This window comes from Lacerta agilis, chromosome 3 (assembly GCF_009819535.1).
Source record: "Lacerta agilis isolate rLacAgi1 chromosome 3, rLacAgi1.pri, whole genome shotgun sequence".
In the NCBI taxonomy this organism is placed as follows: Eukaryota; Metazoa; Chordata; class Lepidosauria; order Squamata; family Lacertidae; genus Lacerta; species Lacerta agilis.
In genome coordinates, this window is record NC_046314.1 from 47,954,053 (window position 1) to 47,972,813 (window position 18,761).

Genomic DNA, 18,761 nt, shown 5'->3' on the forward strand with positions numbered 1-18,761 from the left:
TTGCATGAAACTTCACTGCACGAGTTTAGCCAACACAAGTGATTATGAAGAATCCAAGTTTTAAACCCCCTTTCCCCATGAATTCTTTGGCACAACTCTCTTGTTCAAACACCTTCTGTTCCTATGTCTATGTAATTGAAACACTCTTAACATTTATTCCTTCGTCCATTTCCCTCCCCTTCCCATTTCCTATGCTGAATTTTAAATTTTAACCTCCTTGGAGCATGGACCTGCCCTCGTGTAAAGTTCCGTGGAGACTGATGGGACAGAAACATCTATTAAGCAGGATCATGGCTAGACAGAATGATCAAAATCCAGATAAAATTACTTTCGATTTATTATACTCAGTGTTGACATTAGTCAAAGACTGGCTATTTTGTTCTTTTAAGAGCAGAGAGCCTTTTTAAAAGTATCACCATTATTCCGAGCAAGCAACCTTTTTGTTTTCCTTATTATAAAATTGTGCTTGTCTCCCCCTACTGGAATGAGGCACTGCAATAAAAGCTTTCAGCAGAGATGTTTGAGCTGCCCTTTTTCTTTTCAAGTACTTGATTGATGTTGTGGCTAATGAGTTTTTAGAGAATATCGTGTTTTGTTTTGAAGTTTCCTTACCTGGTAATAGCCAGAAGTTGGAACAGTAACATGTTACTCAAAAAAAATACTTTGAATCCAAGATGGGCATGAATAAAGTGAGTAGGCATTGAGCTGCACCCAAATGCATGCTCTTGTGGAATGTGTAAAAGTTGGAGATGCAGGAGGAAACAGCAAAGAGGAGAAATGCAGACCAGAAACTGGGGTAGGATAGCAGCTATATGCTCTGGAATGGGTTAAAACGTTATTTCTCTAAGTTGTAAAGCTTCACCGACAGCAGGAAACACCAACATGTCATCCAGATGCCAGCCAGCATTGCCAATTCTCATGGCTTGTAGTCCCACAATATTAGAGAGAACCATGTTGGCTACCCTTTAAGTGCACTCTTGAAGAGTTCACACCTATGCAAGGTTAAGTGTGAATATGACAAGCAGGTGTTTTAAGTTACAGGTAGGTAGCCAAGAACAAACTTAGTTGGTTTCTAAGGTGCTACTGGAAGGAATTTTTTATTTATTTTTTATTAAGGTGTTTTAAGCACACTGGTAGCATGCAGGTGTACTTATGACAGAGCTAGGGTTAGCCGTAGCTCACTGTAAAGGCTACACTCTGTCCTTAGAGAAGCAGGTTGAGCAAAAATATTTAAGCCACAAGAGTTGAACAAGCCTGCTAGGTTACTGCATCCTATCCCATAACACATTGTCAGTAAGAATAAGGCCTGGGCGCTGCCTGACATGAGGGGCCCCTGGGAAAACTAATTTCCCAAGGTTGTGGAAGCATAAACACAAAGAAAAGCAGGGAAATGAAAGAGATACTCCAAAACATATGAAAGGCACCATGTTGGAGGATGCTGTTCTAACCTGTAGTTTAAGTCAAGGATTGTTTAATTCTGAAGCCAAGGATGGTTAATTTTCTGCCCCAAGCCATTTTGTATCATACATTTTTTGTTGTGCTCTGGCACTTAATGGTCTTTTGGTGTGATGTGCAGCTGGAACAGAAAACTGAGCCCAAATCTTGAATACATGTTTCTATCTGGCACACACAAATACTTCTGGACTGCATCCATTCACTACAATTTAAATTGGAAAACATCTTAGCACAGGGTTTTGTTGTTGTTTTTTCAATGAAACCATTTTCGCATTTAGGACATTTTTCAAATTTTATTTGCAACTATTGCAATTACAAAGAAATATTATCAATGTAAGTTTGCATTTAAAGTGACAATCCTCTATTTCATAAACAAGGTCACAAATTAGTGAGCAGCTCATTTGGCTTTTGGGCAGCTTCCATTATATGGAAATTTTCCTGTTATGACAAACTCATTTGTCACAAAGGTTTTACAGTATTTCAGTCTTGCAGTTCCTCAACATATAAGTTATAAAAATCTTACTACATGATTGACACTCAGATGTTTTTCTATAGCTTCTAACCACATCAATATTTATTAACTTTACATGTGGGCAGAAAGTGAAATTCGTAGTAAGTTTTTGCTTATCCTTCACAGAACGCTCCAGAAATACACTTAAAAATTGAAATCAATTATTTATGTTGAGAATGAAGCCTGGTTCTCCATGCTAGCATCCCTGTTCAGCCCTCAGTAGAGAGAGGAGAAATGCACTATTGCAATGCAGTTTTAACAAATTTAGTCCAGTTTATTTTGAATTGTTCTCAATAAATACAAAAACATACCATCTTAGCGTGCCTTATGTGTCTGTCCTAAAAGGCTTATGACAGGGTTAAGGTAGATTAAAAGCCAAGAATGTCAGCTTTGATAATTGTTACCTTTTGTAAAAGGTGTTATGTATTAAACCACCACATTGAGTAAAATATGGTCCCACAGTCATTTGATACATAGTTTTATCAAAATAAATAAATTCTGTATGATTTGCTGATATTAGTTGCTTAAATATGCTTTAAGCCATTGAAAGATTCAAAAACATTTATAACCTGCATGAGAGTATGGGGCAAAAGTTCCCCTCTGCTTAAGGTAGATTACGTCTTTAAAAAAAACAAAAACTAAAAAAAAACAGCCCTCATGACAATATGGAATGTCCCCAACTAAGGGTAGGATGCCAATTTCTGAAGTCCAAAACAAAACAAAGTTTAAAGCTATAAATCTCAGCTTCAGTAATGTTCATGTATCACTGCAAAACTGCTTTTGGATTTTACCAAAACAGAAACTCAGGGGGGTGTTAATTTCAACAGGAGACTTCAAACAATGTATAAAATAAACTTTCTAGTGTGAAAGGTTGATTTAAAGATTGCTTCTATTTAACAATAGTACCTCTTAATATATTGGACCAAAAGTTGATCAGACAACATAGCCCACACGTCTGGACATTTAGAATAAAAAAGCTTTTATTTTCAATTGAAATAAATGCACCGTCCTGTACTTAAAGGCTGTAAAAGAGCCCTATGCATCTTCCAGGTTATACCAACTGATCAATAGACCTCCACTGGGAAGTTACATAAAGCACTCATAATTGGTAAAGAGAAACTTTTAAAAAAAATCCATCTTCAGTACTTCTGCACTGTTTTTGTTTTATCCCTTCCCAGGTCAAAAGTTTGTAGAGATATCCTGTGTAACACAAGTTAGTTCATGGTACAGTTTTAGTCATCCTCCTCTTCCTCTTCCTCCTCTTCCTCAAAACTGTCTTCAAAACCTTCACTGTCTTCCTGGTCCTCATCTCCCTCTATTGCTGTATCCCATTGTGGATGGTTTTCTGGCACTGGTTTAGCTTCATGAACTTCCAGCTGCAAACAGAGTTTGGGAGATTGTCCAGAAAAGGATGGAAGTGAGTTAGAACACAGAGATAAATTATTTTCTGTAAGTTGTTGGGGCTTACAGAATTATGAATTATGCTACAAGGCTAATAATAATATTAATAATACTCCAGTAAAGTACTTTGCACACACACAGCAAGCCTAATGATAAACAATAAACTTCAAGGGAAAGTGCAGAAGCAGAGAAGCCAAAAGACGAAGCTCAGTGACAGCCCAATGACCACAATAATTCTGTGTCCAGGGCAGCTGTCTACCAGCTCCATCTGGTACACCGGCTGAGACCCAACCTTCCCAAAGACTGTCTCGCCATAGTGGTGCATGCCCTGGTTATCTCCTGCTTGGACTACTGCAATGCGCTCTACATGGGGCTACCTCTGAAGGTGACCCACAAACTACAATTAATCCAGAATGCAGCAGCTAGACTGGTGACTGGGAGTGGCTGCCGAGATCACATAACACCAGTCCTGAAAGACCTACATTGGCTCCCAGTACATTTCTGGGCACAATTCAAAGTGTTGGTGCTGACCTTTAAAGCCCTGAACAGCCTCAGTCTAGTATACCTGAAGGAGCGTCTCCACCCCAATCATTCTGCCCAGACATTGAGGTCCTCCTTCGAGGGTCTTCTGCTGATTCCCTCACTGCAAGAAGTCAAGTTACAGGGAACCAGGCAGAGGGCCTTCTTTGCAGGGGCGCCCTCCCTGTAGAACGCCCTCCCATCAAGATGTCAAGGAGATAAAGAATCACACAACTTTTTAGAAGACATCTGAAGGCAGCCCTGTATCACGTGGTTTTTCACGCTTGATATTTTTAGATATGCTGTAAGCCGCCCAGAGTGGCTGCGGAAACCCTGCCAGATGGGCGGGGTATAAATAATAAAAGTACTATCATCATCATCATCATCACCATCATCATCATCATCATTAAGGGGCTCCGTCAGCAGAAGTCAATCAGCTTTAGCTCATATAAATGGCTCATTTACATACTACATTTTTAAAAAGAAAAAGAGAAGTAGGCTCCTAACCAGTTCATTTTTACATCTCCGGATGTCGCACTGAAGTGGCTCTGCAAGTGGCACTGCTATCCTGGATTGAATCTAATGCTAGTGTAAGTGGAAGGGACACTTGCAAAAGGGAGTGGCACTGTCTTTCCCACTATGTTCCCCAGCACTCTTAAATAGCCCCTTGTGAGGGACCCCTGACCCCACTCCATCTGATATATCTGAATCTCTCTCTCTCTCTCTCTCTTGAGATAAATGTTTCCTACCAGTATCTTAATGCATGCAGATTGTGATCCTTTAGGTCCCAGCCAAGGAGGAACAGAAATAACTACTCTTGTAGATATGCACACAGATGTGCACTGCCACAAGAATGAGAGAAGAGGGGAAGCCTTTTGATCAAGTAGAGCTCATTTGTGGAACAAAATCTCTGGGAAAAGCTCTTCTCCCAGGCAAGAAATTACCAGAAAGAGCACTACACTACACTACACACTTCCTGGGAAGGCACTACTTCCACCTCCTTCTTCTAACGGAAGTGCTATCAGTGGCGAGCAGATGCGGAATCGGTGGCCCCAAAGTTATGGAATGCATTTACACAGGGAAATGCACACACTAAAACTTCTAGATCTGTTTTTGTTAACTCAAAAGCAGTTTTCTCTTAGTTTTGCATTGTAAATGGCTCTATCACTGATTTGTGTGTGATTGCATTGATATGCATATATTTGGGTGGTAAGCCAAGTTAAGAGATTTTTTAAACTTGTAGTTGTAAATGAGGTTGCAATCTTTGGATCTCATTGCTTGTGCTTAAGCAGGATAAACGATCCTGTGGTTAGATTAAAAACCCAGCATTAATAAAGAAATCACAATTGTGGAATAGCACAAGACTGTGCACATTAAATTCTATAGCAACAGTCACCTTCAATCTCTGCAGTGAATTTGCAAACAAAAAAACAACAACACAAAAAACACCTCCCAAACCTGCAAGGGTTAGAGAGCATACCTTCAATGGTTTAATCTGGTCCAAGCCCATGTAGGAATCTGATCTTAAATAAACCGTATATTGGTAGTTTCCAGGTTTGCCAGGTGCAGGAAACTTTAGTTCTACCTAGAGACAAAATTAATCCACAACATCATCAAGTTATAAGCAGACATTTACAAGCAGAGCTGTGAAACAATTTTGATAAAATGAACAGATAAGCCAATAATAATAATAATAACAATAATAACAATAATAATTTTACAATTAATATCCCACCCATCTTGCTGGGTTTCCCCAGCCACTCTGGGTGGCGTACAACATATATAAAAACACAACAAAGCATCAAACATTAAAAAACAAAATATCCTATACAAGCAAGAAACAAACTAATAAATCACTAGAAACCAACAACAACAACAATGGGTGCCCCATGATCCCTCAGCAAGTTAAACAACAACCATTATTATTTCTCTTTTATTAATGATTTGTATATACTTTTGAGATTCAGGTAGGTAGCCGTGTTGGTCTGACGCAGTAGAAATATATATAAAAATAAAAAATTGTCTAGTAGCACCTTAGAGACCAGCTAAGTTAACTTAGTTGGTCTCTAGGGTGCTACTAGACCATTTTTTATTTTTTTATTTATTTATACTTTTGAGAGTGTAGCTCCTTTCCCTTGGAAAAGTGGAGAGACTTATACTTGCTGGGTTTGGGTGTGTTTTTTTAAGACTAAGAGTGTCAATGGAAATCACCAGTGGTTCAAACAAATGTTGGAAAGTAACATGATACTTTACCTCTTCCCGATCTTTTAGTGTACACACATGATATGGCATAGATATTAGTGTTTGTTCCTTCCTATCTGCTATATATAGCCACCACCATTCTTGCTTTTCCTGTTAAGGAGAAAAATAGGGAGGACGTTAGGAAAAAATAATAATAGAAAGCCTTACCCTAGATCAGTGAAATTAAATTTTCAATTTGAATTGGGTCATCCCAAGACCTTAACCCTACATAGACCAGGGAGTCAAAATATTGCCATGTTAGGCAGTGAGGTTTTTGGAAAGCACAGATGAAGTGCTAAGTTTGGGTCTCAACTATACTACTTCATTTAGACTGAGGGTAAAAGCTGTCAATATGGATTGCTCCTTTATGAATACAGAAAGTTAGATGTTGGGAAGGACATCTCCTTTTACATGCTTGTCTTCTGCATCAGAATCTTCTGCCCTATCATATGAGAGCTGCCACCTGCATTACAAAGGGATATAGATCCCTTGACTCTTTATTGCTTTAGTCTCTGACTCCTTATTGTAAACCATTTTGATATTTTTAGATCTAGTAAGTGTTGCATAAGTAGACAAAATAAAATAGTAAACTAATAATAAACAATATACTTGGCACACCAATTTATCGCCTTACCAACTGCTTGAGATAACCAGGCTTAAATTGCCTGCTAGTTAAGAAGAGAGATCTAGAGAGTCCATAACATGGTAGTCTCCATGACCATGCCAGTACTGCCTGTCCGGTCCGTCTTTGGTATCTATTTGCTCCTTTTAATAGTGGACTCAGATGTTTAGAGCCAAAATAGGGTCACAACAGGAACAGACAGGCATCACATGCTCAGGTGAATCCTGAAGTGTCCATTTTTACACGTACAAAGCCACCCCTTCCCTGAAATATCCAAATAGGGATGGGGTGCTCTGTGACTTCCAGGAGTTTTAGTAGGTTGAAAAACTGAAAATGTGAGGGGAGGGAGTTAAGCTGGCCTGCTTGAGCCCACCACAAGTTATAGTGACCTCAAAGAGGATGCAGCTGGCATCCTGACCATGGGCACTCTCTGTTAGGGGTTAATATTTCTACCTTTCGTAGAAGGGTCAGCTTGTTTCAGTTTTATTGTGCTTAATTTTGTGTAAACAGAATTCCAGTGTTTCCAATTTCCACAAAATTTATCTAACTGACATATCTTAATTTTCACTCCCAATGGTACAAAACACTCTCTAAATAGGAATTAAAAAGAGAGCAATTATTTTCAAAATAAAATAAAGGCTGTTGTGTTATTAAAATATTAATCACAATGGCTAGTTCTGCACTCTAGCATGGCAGATGAACAAAGAATAAACTGTTCATATGGCAAGCCAGTATAAATGAGATTGGCACAATTTTGAAGAAACAGTGCAGTCTTAAGTGTCAGACAAAACTAACTAAGCATGTTGCTCAATATTTGTCACTGCTTGACAAGAAAGATTTAGATTTCTGTTCTAAAGGTTTCCTTTTTAAGCAGATCACTGTTAGAATAGAGTGCATGTCTGGGTTAAGCTGGCACACTACCTGTGCAGTGGGCAATGCTCTTTTCAAGCAGATGGGTGGTAAACATAACCATGCCAGGAAATCAGTATGTTTGTGGAACTGAATATGAGGGCAAGGTTCCACGGCAACCTGTGCAGTTATTAGCTGCACTTACCAAGAAATAGCTTATTTAGTAGTAAATGAGAAGGAAGATACAACCTCAGCAAATCCCAGCTCAATATTTTGCAGAGAGTACAGCATGGAATATCTAAAGAAGTTATTGCCAAGATCCGCAGCAAAACTCAAGAGACTGCAGTTTCCTATACCTCTTTACAAGAGCAACACATTGGGAACTGCTCCTGAACAAATGGGGGAAGTTTAAGAGTATGGCTGTGCATAAAGATAGCCAGGTACTGCAGTTGTTTGAAGTCTTCAGGTCTCCCTTACTTTGTGAACAACTGTCATGGAAAGATTTTTTTAAAAATTTAAAGCTTTACAATATTAATTTCAGAATCAAGTTTTATATTTAAATTGACTTTACAACATGTCAACAGGAGAATGGTTTCAATGCAACATTATTTAGCTCTCCATCTGCTGACCTCAGGAAAGTAGAGACTGTACACAGGATGGGTTATTTTTGATTTGGTTTCCAAGAGAGCCCGTTCCTTGCGCTGTATACTCTGCTGTAATTCCTGCCACTCCTAATGGAGAGAGAAAAAGTATTCAGCATATTTCAGAAAGTAATTTCACAACGTGATAGGAAGTGTAGGTGAATGAAAACGGGAATACAAACACCTTAATGTTACTGACAATGATGATAGGACCAATTTTTTTGAAATCAATTCTTACCAGTTATCATTGCCATCTTTCAATAAATTCCCCAACATATTTCCTTATTACAGAAATAACCAGCTTCAGAGCTTTATATTCTGTAACCAAGGCATGGATTTTCTCCATGTCAACAATATCCCAATTCTTCTCCTCACCCATCAGTCCTCTCTACACTTACCAAGTATTATAAGCAGTAACTTATGCCTTGCTGAGACACAGTCTTCCAGAATTCTAGTTCTAGAACCAAGTGTGCACAAACTTATGCAATGCAATAATTACTATACTATCATAGCTTCTAATGCAGAGTGGAGATTTTATATGGGGAATTATACAGGAAGCTCACCCGTTACCAAGATGCGCATACAAATGTGTAGTTACAGGTAGGTAGCCGTGTTGGTCTGCCATAGTCGAAACAAAATAATTTTTTTCCCTTCCAGTAACACCTTAGAGACCAACTAAGTTTGTTATTGGTATGAGCTTTCGGGTGCATGCACACTTAAGCTCATACCAATAACAAACTTAGTTGGTCTCTAAGGTGCTACTGGAAGGAAAATACAAATGTGTGTGTGTGTTTTTCCAGCATAAGAACAGTCCTGGTGAAGACCAATGGCCCATCCAATCCAGCATCTTACACTCAACAGTGGCCAGCCAGGTGTCTATTGGGAGCCCACAAGCAGGACCCGAGCACAGCGGCACTCTTTCCACTTTTGATTCCTAGCAACTGGTATTCAGAGGCAGACTGCTTCTGATGCTGGAGAGCTAATCATGACTAGCAGTCTTTGATTTATTCACTTCAACGATGCTCTTAGCTGAGAAACAGCATTTCCCCCTTTTCATGGATGTAAGAACTCCGACTGAGGGCCCTCTTAATGACTAAAAAGTTTTCCCAGTACACGTGGTTATAATCAGCCGGCCACCATCCTATTATTGATGTTACATGGTAGTGACATCACACAATGAGAAGTGAGCCTTACAGCTTCATCATCCTTGCTTTGTTTCTCATCTTGTTCTCTGTCGGAGTCTCTGTCGCTTCCATCATCTTTGTCACTTAAAGAGTCTCTATTAGTGTCATCTTCATCAGATTCACTCCCTTTATCAGAAACTTCATCGTCGTCTTCCTTTACAACTTCCTACAGAAAAAGGACAATCCTGTGATTACTTTAATAACAGTACTCAAGAGCTCTGACACTGATGGCATAAGATGGAACAGAAGATTTGCTCAAATACTGCACTGAATCAGCACTGCAGGACAAATTTGATAGGCGGGGAGGACTGCCACCTGTCAATCACCCGATGTCACAATTATGCCAAGTGATCTGGGACTTCAAAGTGCCACATGCAGTCAATGCAGCAGGATTTAGCTCTATCATCCAACGGCTGATGGGCAGTAAAGACAAAACCTGCTTTCTCTTGCCAATGCAAAATCATGAGCACACTTCAACACTCCCAACTACACTGGCAGCCATGTCTCTACCTGCCCTACACATGATGTCACAGATGATTTCTTGTGTGGGACAGGCAGTTATAGTTTGGTGAAAACAGCCTCACAGGCCAAGAGTGGCTCGTAGGTGAAATGTTCCTGGCCTCTGCTGTAGCCATGTCCATCTCTTCCAGGAACTGTTAGAAAAATCTTACGAAAAGGCTGACAACTAATATTGCCTAATGAAACAAATGAAGCCATGTTATCAAATTCTATCTAAAATAAAAGTCTGATATACAGTGGTACCCCGTGTTATGTACGCGATCCGTTCTGGGTCGCGCCACGTAACCTGGGCATACGTAGCACGAACGCACACACACACACAAATAAAAAACCTGGAAGTTTGTGGCTTTTTGCACTTCTGCACACCCGCACGCGCTCTGTGGAGGACTTTCGGGTCGCAAACGTGCGCAACTCGAATGTACGCAACATGGAGCGTACGCAACACGAGGTATGACTGTACTGGTTTTTATTCATAGATAAACATACGTGTGTGTGATGTAATATATATACACACCCATCTCCAGTCTGACTCCTGGATAAGGATGGACAGCAACATTAAATTTCTATCAACTGATATAGGGGCCTGCCTTCGAATCCTGAATAAAAGCTTTTTTTTTCCTAACCCGAGTAAGGTGATTTTACACATTACAGCCTACAATATGCAGCTTGTTGGCTTGATTTTGACTTCTAAAAGGGCTGACTTAAACCCTGCTCTACTTTTTCCTAGGATTTTAGTCAGTGCTCTCTGTTAGGTCTCATAGCTTAGCTGCTCCTCCCCACTCCCATCTGTGCTGGTACATACACTCCCTGCTACTCCATTTGCTTGCTTTTGCTTCTGCTGCTTCGTTTGCTGAAGAGGTGCTGGTGCAGGCTTCTTTTTCACAACTTTCTTCTTCTTTGATTTTGAAGCCTTCTTTGTCCCTTTGTTCTTCTGCTGCCATCCTTTGCTCTTCGTTTTGTTAGCATCGCCTTGCTGCAAAGTAAACAAGGGTTTAACGTTCCACGTCAAGCTGCTTTCAAGTGTTTTAAAGGTTACAACTGATAACCTCAGAGCCTTTTAAGTTTGTAGCAAAGTAGCAAGCCTGCGGCCAACAGTATCTGCCAGTTTGATAGCCAGCCTCCCCAGAGCCAATGGATAACACATGCTACATGCCAGCTAGTGGAGGGAAAAGCCAAGGCAATGAGAAAGGCAAGCCAAGATGAGACAAGACACTGCATAACTATCAGGCGCAGCAGATCTGCTCCAGTTTCCGACACTGATCACACTGCTCTTGACAGCCATGCCTGGGGAGGGTTAAGTGGGATAATTATGCAAACAGCAGAGGAGCATGCTTTCAATGTAGCTATATTTCCATCTATTTCTAACATAAGGAGCTCATTGAGTTGCAACACAGCCACCCAAAACCACTAGTTCTGAACTTACGCCATCCTCTGCAGGCTGCTCTTCAGCTGAACAGGTCGACTGCTCTTTTTCAAATACTTCCTGAATAGGGAGACAAAGCAAAGTCTATTAGTCTCATAATACCAACGACATGAATTCATGATCGACTCAATATTCCGAATATTAGGGCAAGGCACTAGCTCACTCCTCAAACATACGAAGATTCTAGTTATTACACCCTCCCATCAGATGTCAAGGAAACTTTTAGAAGACATCTGAAGGCAGCCCTGTTTAGGGAAGTTTTTAAAGTTTGATATTTTATTGTGTTTTTAATATTCTGTTGGAAGCTGCCCAGAGCGACGGGGTATAAATATGTTGTTGTTGTTGTTGTTGTTGTTGTTGTTGTTGTTGTTGTTGTTGTTATCCTACATTCAGTCTACAAAACTGGCAAACCAACATGAAATCACTTGCTTTCCAAATGACTGGCAGCTGAGTGTGTGAGGCTGACTGCACAGAAAAGTATGTGAATGTGAGATCTGAAATTTTCTTCTCTCTGGTGTTATATCTTCAGTGACCCTTAATACATGAGAACATTGGAACCTGCCTTATATAGAGACCACTGATCCCATCTAGCTCAGTACTGATGAGTTTCAGACAGTCCTGAGGTCTTCTGATAGGGTGCCTTTCCCAGCCCTATCTGGAGAGGCCAAGGTTTGAACGTGGGACCTTCTGTAGGCAAAGCAGGGGCTCTACCACTGAAATATGGTCCTTGGCCATCAATGATGACTCAGGGCATATCATTGACTATTGCTGTTCAATTTATGAACCAGATGTGCAATCAGATGGAAGCAAGTTTTTTTTTTGTTTTTTTTTTTGCTCAACATACATTTTTGAAAGTTTGAACCCAAAAATAATGTGTGCAATTAAGAGTACTCACTGCCATTGTCTGTCTTGTTAGGGTGACCAAAACTGTAACGAGCGATCCTACTGTGATGTTGTTGCTGTCCTCATCATCCAAAACTTGGGAAGGAAGATGAAGGGGTGAAAGGATACATCAATTTACACTGGGTTTCCCCCCCCCCCCAATTTAATAGCTTCCTTGTAAATAAGCTTCACTCAGCTGTCAAATCCTACTGGAGAACATCTTAAAAGATCTTTGAAAATGCAACTTAAAGCCTTCACTGGCACCTTTAACAATCCATCCAATTGAAAGTTAAGACTCAAGGGACTTTCTGAATGTGGCACAAGGAATGTGGAGAGGTGTTTGGTTCACCAGGGTGTTCCTCGCAGGAAATGTGCTGCTGAGGCAGCACTCTGCACAGGATTGAACTCTCTGCCCATCAGCTGATGTTACCTGGTAATGTCTTCTGATTGGTAAGTGGGCATGGCCAAACTGGACCCACTGGCAGTCCAAGATTGGCTTGCAAGCTGGAGCTTTCTCAAACTCTAAATCTAAGACTACAGAATGCAGGAAATCTGCAATTCCTTAAGGCTAAAGAATGTAAATTTTGCAGACACCATTAAGTGCACCATGAATGCATACCAAATAATGAAGAGCGGACATTTAGAACACCACCTACCCTGAGGTTTTATATCCATGTTGATATGTGGAAAACTGCCAAGGACAGCCATAACATCTTCATATTTTTCATCTTCAAGGAAGTGCAGTAAATTGTGGCGATCTGATGCTTTTAAACTCACCAAGTCTTGGATGGTTTTGATTTTGTACTGGGTAAAAAAAAAGAGCAAAAATTCTATTTTCCAAAAATAAAACCCACTACCACATAATTTATTCATATTGCTAACATCTATCACAGTGGAAACAGAAAGTATGAACAGTGGCACTCTCTGGAAAATTAAGTAACGGAGTCAAGGCATTGTGGAATTAACTTTTTCCAAGTCATAGATAGAGCAAGTTAGTTTGAAAATGGCTCCTGATAACCTACAGCACCTTACCTTTTTATGATTAGAAACCCGTCTGAGATTGTCCTCTTCAATGTGTGGGAGTTGAAGGAGTGGAGATTTAAACTGCTGAAGCCCTTGAACAGTCATCTGTGAAAGCTTCATGCAGTTTTCTAGAGAACCCAATGATGGAGCACGAAACTCTCTTTCTGGAGGAATGGGAGAGCAGGAGAAAAATAATGTATACTAAACTGTTAGTGAGACATTTCAGTAACTCAGGAATTAATAAAACAAAAGTTTTTACTAAATACGTCAATTCTCTAAGGTCGTACTGTATACTTCAGTGAAACTGGAGAGAACATTAAAAGGAGGAAAACTGGTTTTTTAATTTAAAAATACTGTTTTGTTTCTAAGTTTTGTATATTAATGCAACACAGTTTAATAGCCACTTTAGTATCTTATTTTCAAAATAAATATTTAGGGTGGTATCAAGTAGTTCCATTAGCACAAGGACTTATTGTAGTGCAACAGAATTCCCCCCTCCTCACTCTTTGTACCCCATAAATCTGTTCTGAAGGGCAAGGGGAGGAGACAGGGGTTAAGGTCAGTTGTGCAAATGGAAATCTTTGGGCTAATGTAACTACTTTGTTGGAGACCTCCCTTAGATATTGATTTGACGTAAGTCAGTAAAAGCCTTTTTAAAAAATACAATACATGAAATGCCAACTTCACATAAGAAAATTTCTCTTTCTTTACAGAAAATTGGCTACTTCTTTCTATAACTATTTCCCTAATAAATTGCCTGTATCTCCTAGAAACAAATTATTTTGAGGGGGAAATTATCGTTATCTTGTAGAATTCACGAGGATGTGAAGGTATATTTTACAAGCTGGCATATAATAAAGCTTATTCTTACCTTCACGGCTACGTGCCATTATGATGAGTTGGCAGATTACATTAACCATTTCTTGAAGCAAAGCAGGACACTTTTTCAAGATAAACTGCTGATCTGCAAGACATAGGACATTCAACAGTCCCGTTATATAAAGGTCAATCTTGCCACAAACTGTAGCTTTTGTCTCATTTTTTGCTTCTGTTATACCGCTATTACTATCTCCTTGCCACATGTTCCTTATGTTTATACAGAGAGAAGTGTCATAATGTGTGGCCCATCCCACTCTTTCGAAATTGTGTCACCCTTTGGAACAATCTTATACCTAAGATTTACCTAAAACTAAAGCATGATCACTTTCAACTGCTTTACTGTATATACATCTCTCTCCTCCCTCCAGATGATGATGGTCTACAGTATCCCTGATCACCAGTGTCTGTGGCTGGGACTGTAGTCCAAAAACATCTGGAGGGCCAAAGGTTAGTCACCTTTGCTGTGTAGGGTAATAAAAAGGGAGGGAATTGTAGAAGGCGCAACTTGTCAAACAAGTGCTGAAATGGCCTCTTTCAAGCAACAGCAATACAGGGAGCTACCTCATACCAATTCAGACCATTGGTCCATCTAGTTTAGCATTGCTTACACCAACTGGCAGCAGCTCTCTAGGGAGGGACCAGAGATTGAACCTGAAACCTTCAACATGCAACCAGCAGATGATCTACCACTGAACTAAGTCCCTTCCTTGGAACTCCGTCCTCCTCTGTGACCATTGTGCCCAACTGAATTAGACAAGATAGGAGCAGGTTTTGATTTTTTTTAATGGCTGGAGTTATCAAGAGCAGAGGGACCTTTTAGCTCCCCAACCCAACAGTGTCTGAGTGTGTCCCTTTATGTGATCCTAACTAAATGGATAGAAACAGAAAGGTAAAATGCTGCACTTCAAAATAATACTGTAATGACACTGAGGAAGCCAAATCAAAAGAAACTCCATAAGTGGATGAGAAAGTGTTTTTCCTTTCACTTCTTAAAAAAGGGGGGGGGGAGCCAAGGTTGTGAGAGGTGATATATCTCTTCTCAACCCTGTAATACAAAAAACCCAAAAAAACCCTAAAACCTAAAGAAGTCTGATTCAAGAGGTCAAAAGAAAGATTCACAGTTTGTGACACTTTCATACACAGGAGAGCCTGAAACTTCCAAATTGGTTTGTGTCCAATTTTGCCCCTCTGACTGGGTTGCCCCAGCTACTATGGGCAGCTACCAACAGAATATACAAAACCACAACAGAATAAAAACAACACATGAAAAGCTTCCCAATACAGGGCTGCCTCCAGATATTACAGAAGGTTGTATAATTATTTATCTGTTTGACATCTGAGTGAGGAAGCCAATTTTGCTTGGTGCAGCCTCAGACCTCAGAAGCCAGAGAGGTTTTAATATGCCCAGGGGTAGAGGCAAGATTTCAAATGTGCAGTATGGTTTCCAGGACTAAAAGCTATAACTGATGCCTAATGAAAGTAAGTCATTCAATGTATTTCATTTGCATAATTTATCAGGCTGCATAATTCTGCTTTTCTTAGCCTTTGTGATTTTTCTTTTTTAAAAAAATTCAGCCCACACATGCCTGGCCATAAAAACCAAGAAAGTGATCAGACCAAAACTTATGACTTGACATGATCCACTTCTAGCCTTATGCCATTGTGGTTTCTCAAGCAAGGTACCTTGTTCAAGGGTCTCAGGAATTTTCATTCTGGCAAGGTGAGCCAGTAAGAGCACTCTGGCCTTCAAGCTGTAAGGACAGGTAAGAGGTGGTTCGTTTTTCTTCAAATTAATGCTGCCAATTTCCCTGATTAGCTGAAACGACAAACAGAAGGGGGTTAACTAAATAATATTTTGGCACCAACACAAGTAGTTTAACGTATCTCAGCAATAGCCAACCTGTGGTATTTGAATGTTGTCTACAGGTCTGCTTGTTGCATCTTTATTATACTGTGGGTCAAACTCAGAAGCACCTGCTAAAACCATTATAAGTCCTGCAAAGAAAACCAGAATATAAATACAAAGCAAACATTTGGAAATACCATTTTACCACAATTGCCCAACTCAAAAAAAAAAGTGTTAGCAGTGCCTTCCCACTGCCCACATGTCTGCTTCCAGACAAGGAAATCAGGATACAATAAAAGCAGGCAGGAGCTGTTTTCTCAGCCACCACAATGGGCCTAGTTCTCTGAGGTAGGCAAGCATATATCTGAACTGTACCACTGCAAGGAGAGGCTCACATGACTGCTATTAAAAAATCTGCATTAAAAAACTGTATTTCATAGAAAACAATTTAGGCTAGCTTTCACTCAGATATGTTACCGGTAATTCTTTATATGTGGCAAGAGAGGGTTATAGGAGGAAAAGCATTCAGTCATGCAAATCTCCACCTAAAGTGTCTAAAGTCATCAGACACTTACCATCCTAAGTTCCCACGTCTTCCTGAAGGAATTGAGCAGCATTCTAAAGAAAACCCCTAAGCATACTGAAACATTGATCCATTGAATGCTTAGGCATTCCACAGAGAGTTACATTTTTAAATGCTGAATAACAGTCAAATGAGTGCAGAATTCAACAATTCATCCTTTTAACTGGTGCTTTGAAACTTACTTTTCATATCCATGTTTCTTGTTTTATAAACAAAATAGGTATAAATTTGGGTGGTGCGGATGAGAATCTGGTCTCCACTGTAGCGTATTGATCGATACCACCAGGAACCCTAATACATTCAAGACAGAAAAATTGACAGCTATTAATTTCATTAAAATATGTCAAAATAATATAGCCTCCAGTTCTGACATTCTGCATTGTAAAAGTGTGCTTGCAGGGCCAATAAATGAGCAGGTGAAATATGGTTGTAAGCCCAGTGACCCTGCAGCCCCATCTTTTACCAAAATGCACCTTTCCCCTTTCATAAATACTTACTACAACCACTGGAAGAATAACCATAAATGCCAATCCATAAACAAGCAGGACCTAGAAGAATATAATGGGAGAAGATCAGACATTCTGACAAAGTCATGAGTTAATTACAGATAGAGCAATCAGTCTTCACCATTACAGCCATCTGTTAAGGTGTCTGAAGGACAAAACCACTGAGCACTTGAAGTAAAAAAAATCAGAAACTTTCAAGCAATCAAGTAGGATATTTTAAGATTTGTACTGAAAGCCCACCTTAAGTTTTTCTTGCTAGACCATTTTAAATACTCCAAAGGGTGCACCACTCCAGGGCTGAAGTGTTTTAGATGCATTTTAACTCCTTACAAAACTAGTCCACAACTCTGAATGGGCAAGTGCATAAACACTTCCTCACAGCTGGTTACAGAAAACCCAAGGCTTATAAATATCCTGCATGCATGGATTGTCACCTTTCTGAAAACTACTATGGAACCCGCAAATACTCAAAAGTAATCTGCACTGTGGTTTTCAGCTAGAACAGTTAAATTGGCAGAGAACAGAATGTTACCATACCAAAATAGAATTCTTCTGATCCACAATCCAAGCTGGCAACGCAATCCCAAAGCTTGTAGCTGCAAAGAACAAGAAAACAAGTTATGAAATAGTAAGACAGTAAACTCAAATGAATTCATGCATTTTGTAAGCTGTATATATTGTGGATTAAAAATAATAATATCCCAGTACTTCCTGTATGTTGGGAAAACAGGAACTGGAGTTCTTGAAATGACCGTCTGTGCAGTCACATATAGAGTTTCACATTTGTGCAGAATAAACTATTGGGATATTCTAGAGTTCTAGCCAGTGAGCTGGCGCTCAGGTTCTTAACCCTCAAGGGAATCCTTTGCTACTGATGTATGACTTGAGAGATTAGGGTAGCCCTTTCCATTCAACTCCTTCACATCCACCAAGAAATAAAAGGCACTTGGAGGAGGAAGGGTGAGCCGATTTGTGTAAAAAAAAGCACAGATAACCACTTGAAAAAGAATTATGTACAGGCAAAGAATCCCAGCTGGGTCCAGGAAGTGGTGAATGCTCCTTTATGCAACTAATCAAGTCCCAGCTGCCTTGAAACAGGAGGTTGTGAGATTGCTTCTAAAAGAACTTTTCCTTACGACATGGAGAATTGTAATAACTATTGGCTAGTTGCAAATATTGCCTTCTTGGCCAACGTGTGATCAGGTGGCTGCCATGCAAACTCATCTGAATGAGACTGATTATCAGAACCATTTCAATCTGGTTTCAGACCAGCTGAATAGCTTACTGAAGAGCTATGCCTACAGAGCAAGCTCCCAGTGCTGCTGATGTCATGGCAATTGGAACTAACAAGGAGGGACTCACCATACAGATATTGTATGCCTGAAGGGATAGGGGCACAACTGCCAGCTCCCTGGCTAGAGCTTCACAGCAAGTTGGTTCTTTGCAGACAGATAACCCCATGTGTGACTGTACTGGAGTAATAAGGAAGCTGCACGTACAAAGTATTGCATATTATGGCTGCAATCTCTGCCTGCACAAAAGCAATCATTTATGTCAGTGTTACTCATTTACATGTAATTTAATAGAATTAAGTGCTGGACAATGCTGCATTTGAGGTTCTTACCCATCATAATCAATTCACAAAGCAAAACATGTAGAAATTTTCCAGGCTGGTTA

General features: G+C 39.9%; 1 protein-coding gene across 1 annotated transcript in view; it reads right to left on the reverse strand.

Annotated features, from left to right (window-relative positions):
• Positions 1-1,733: 1,733 nt before the first annotated feature.
• Positions 1,734-18,761, reverse strand: part of SEC63 (SEC63 homolog, protein translocation regulator) — a 31,070-nt gene continuing 14,042 nt past the window's right edge. Inside the window, exons 6-21 of the mRNA XM_033143546.1 lie at positions 17,622-17,680; positions 17,076-17,126; positions 16,761-16,869; positions 16,050-16,144; positions 15,833-15,965; positions 14,142-14,234; positions 13,280-13,434; positions 12,904-13,051; positions 12,261-12,343; positions 11,366-11,425; positions 10,745-10,915; positions 9,434-9,589; positions 8,228-8,329; positions 6,140-6,238; positions 5,367-5,471; positions 1,734-3,342 (exon numbers count right to left, since the gene is read on the reverse strand). Of these exons, the coding sequence (XP_032999437.1) occupies positions 3,199-3,342; positions 5,367-5,471; positions 6,140-6,238; positions 8,228-8,329; positions 9,434-9,589; positions 10,745-10,915; positions 11,366-11,425; positions 12,261-12,343; positions 12,904-13,051; positions 13,280-13,434; positions 14,142-14,234; positions 15,833-15,965; positions 16,050-16,144; positions 16,761-16,869; positions 17,076-17,126; positions 17,622-17,680 (1,763 nt within the window). The 3' untranslated portion in view covers positions 1,734-3,198. The remainder of the gene's footprint in view (positions 3,343-5,366; positions 5,472-6,139; positions 6,239-8,227; positions 8,330-9,433; positions 9,590-10,744; positions 10,916-11,365; positions 11,426-12,260; positions 12,344-12,903; positions 13,052-13,279; positions 13,435-14,141; positions 14,235-15,832; positions 15,966-16,049; positions 16,145-16,760; positions 16,870-17,075; positions 17,127-17,621; positions 17,681-18,761) is intronic.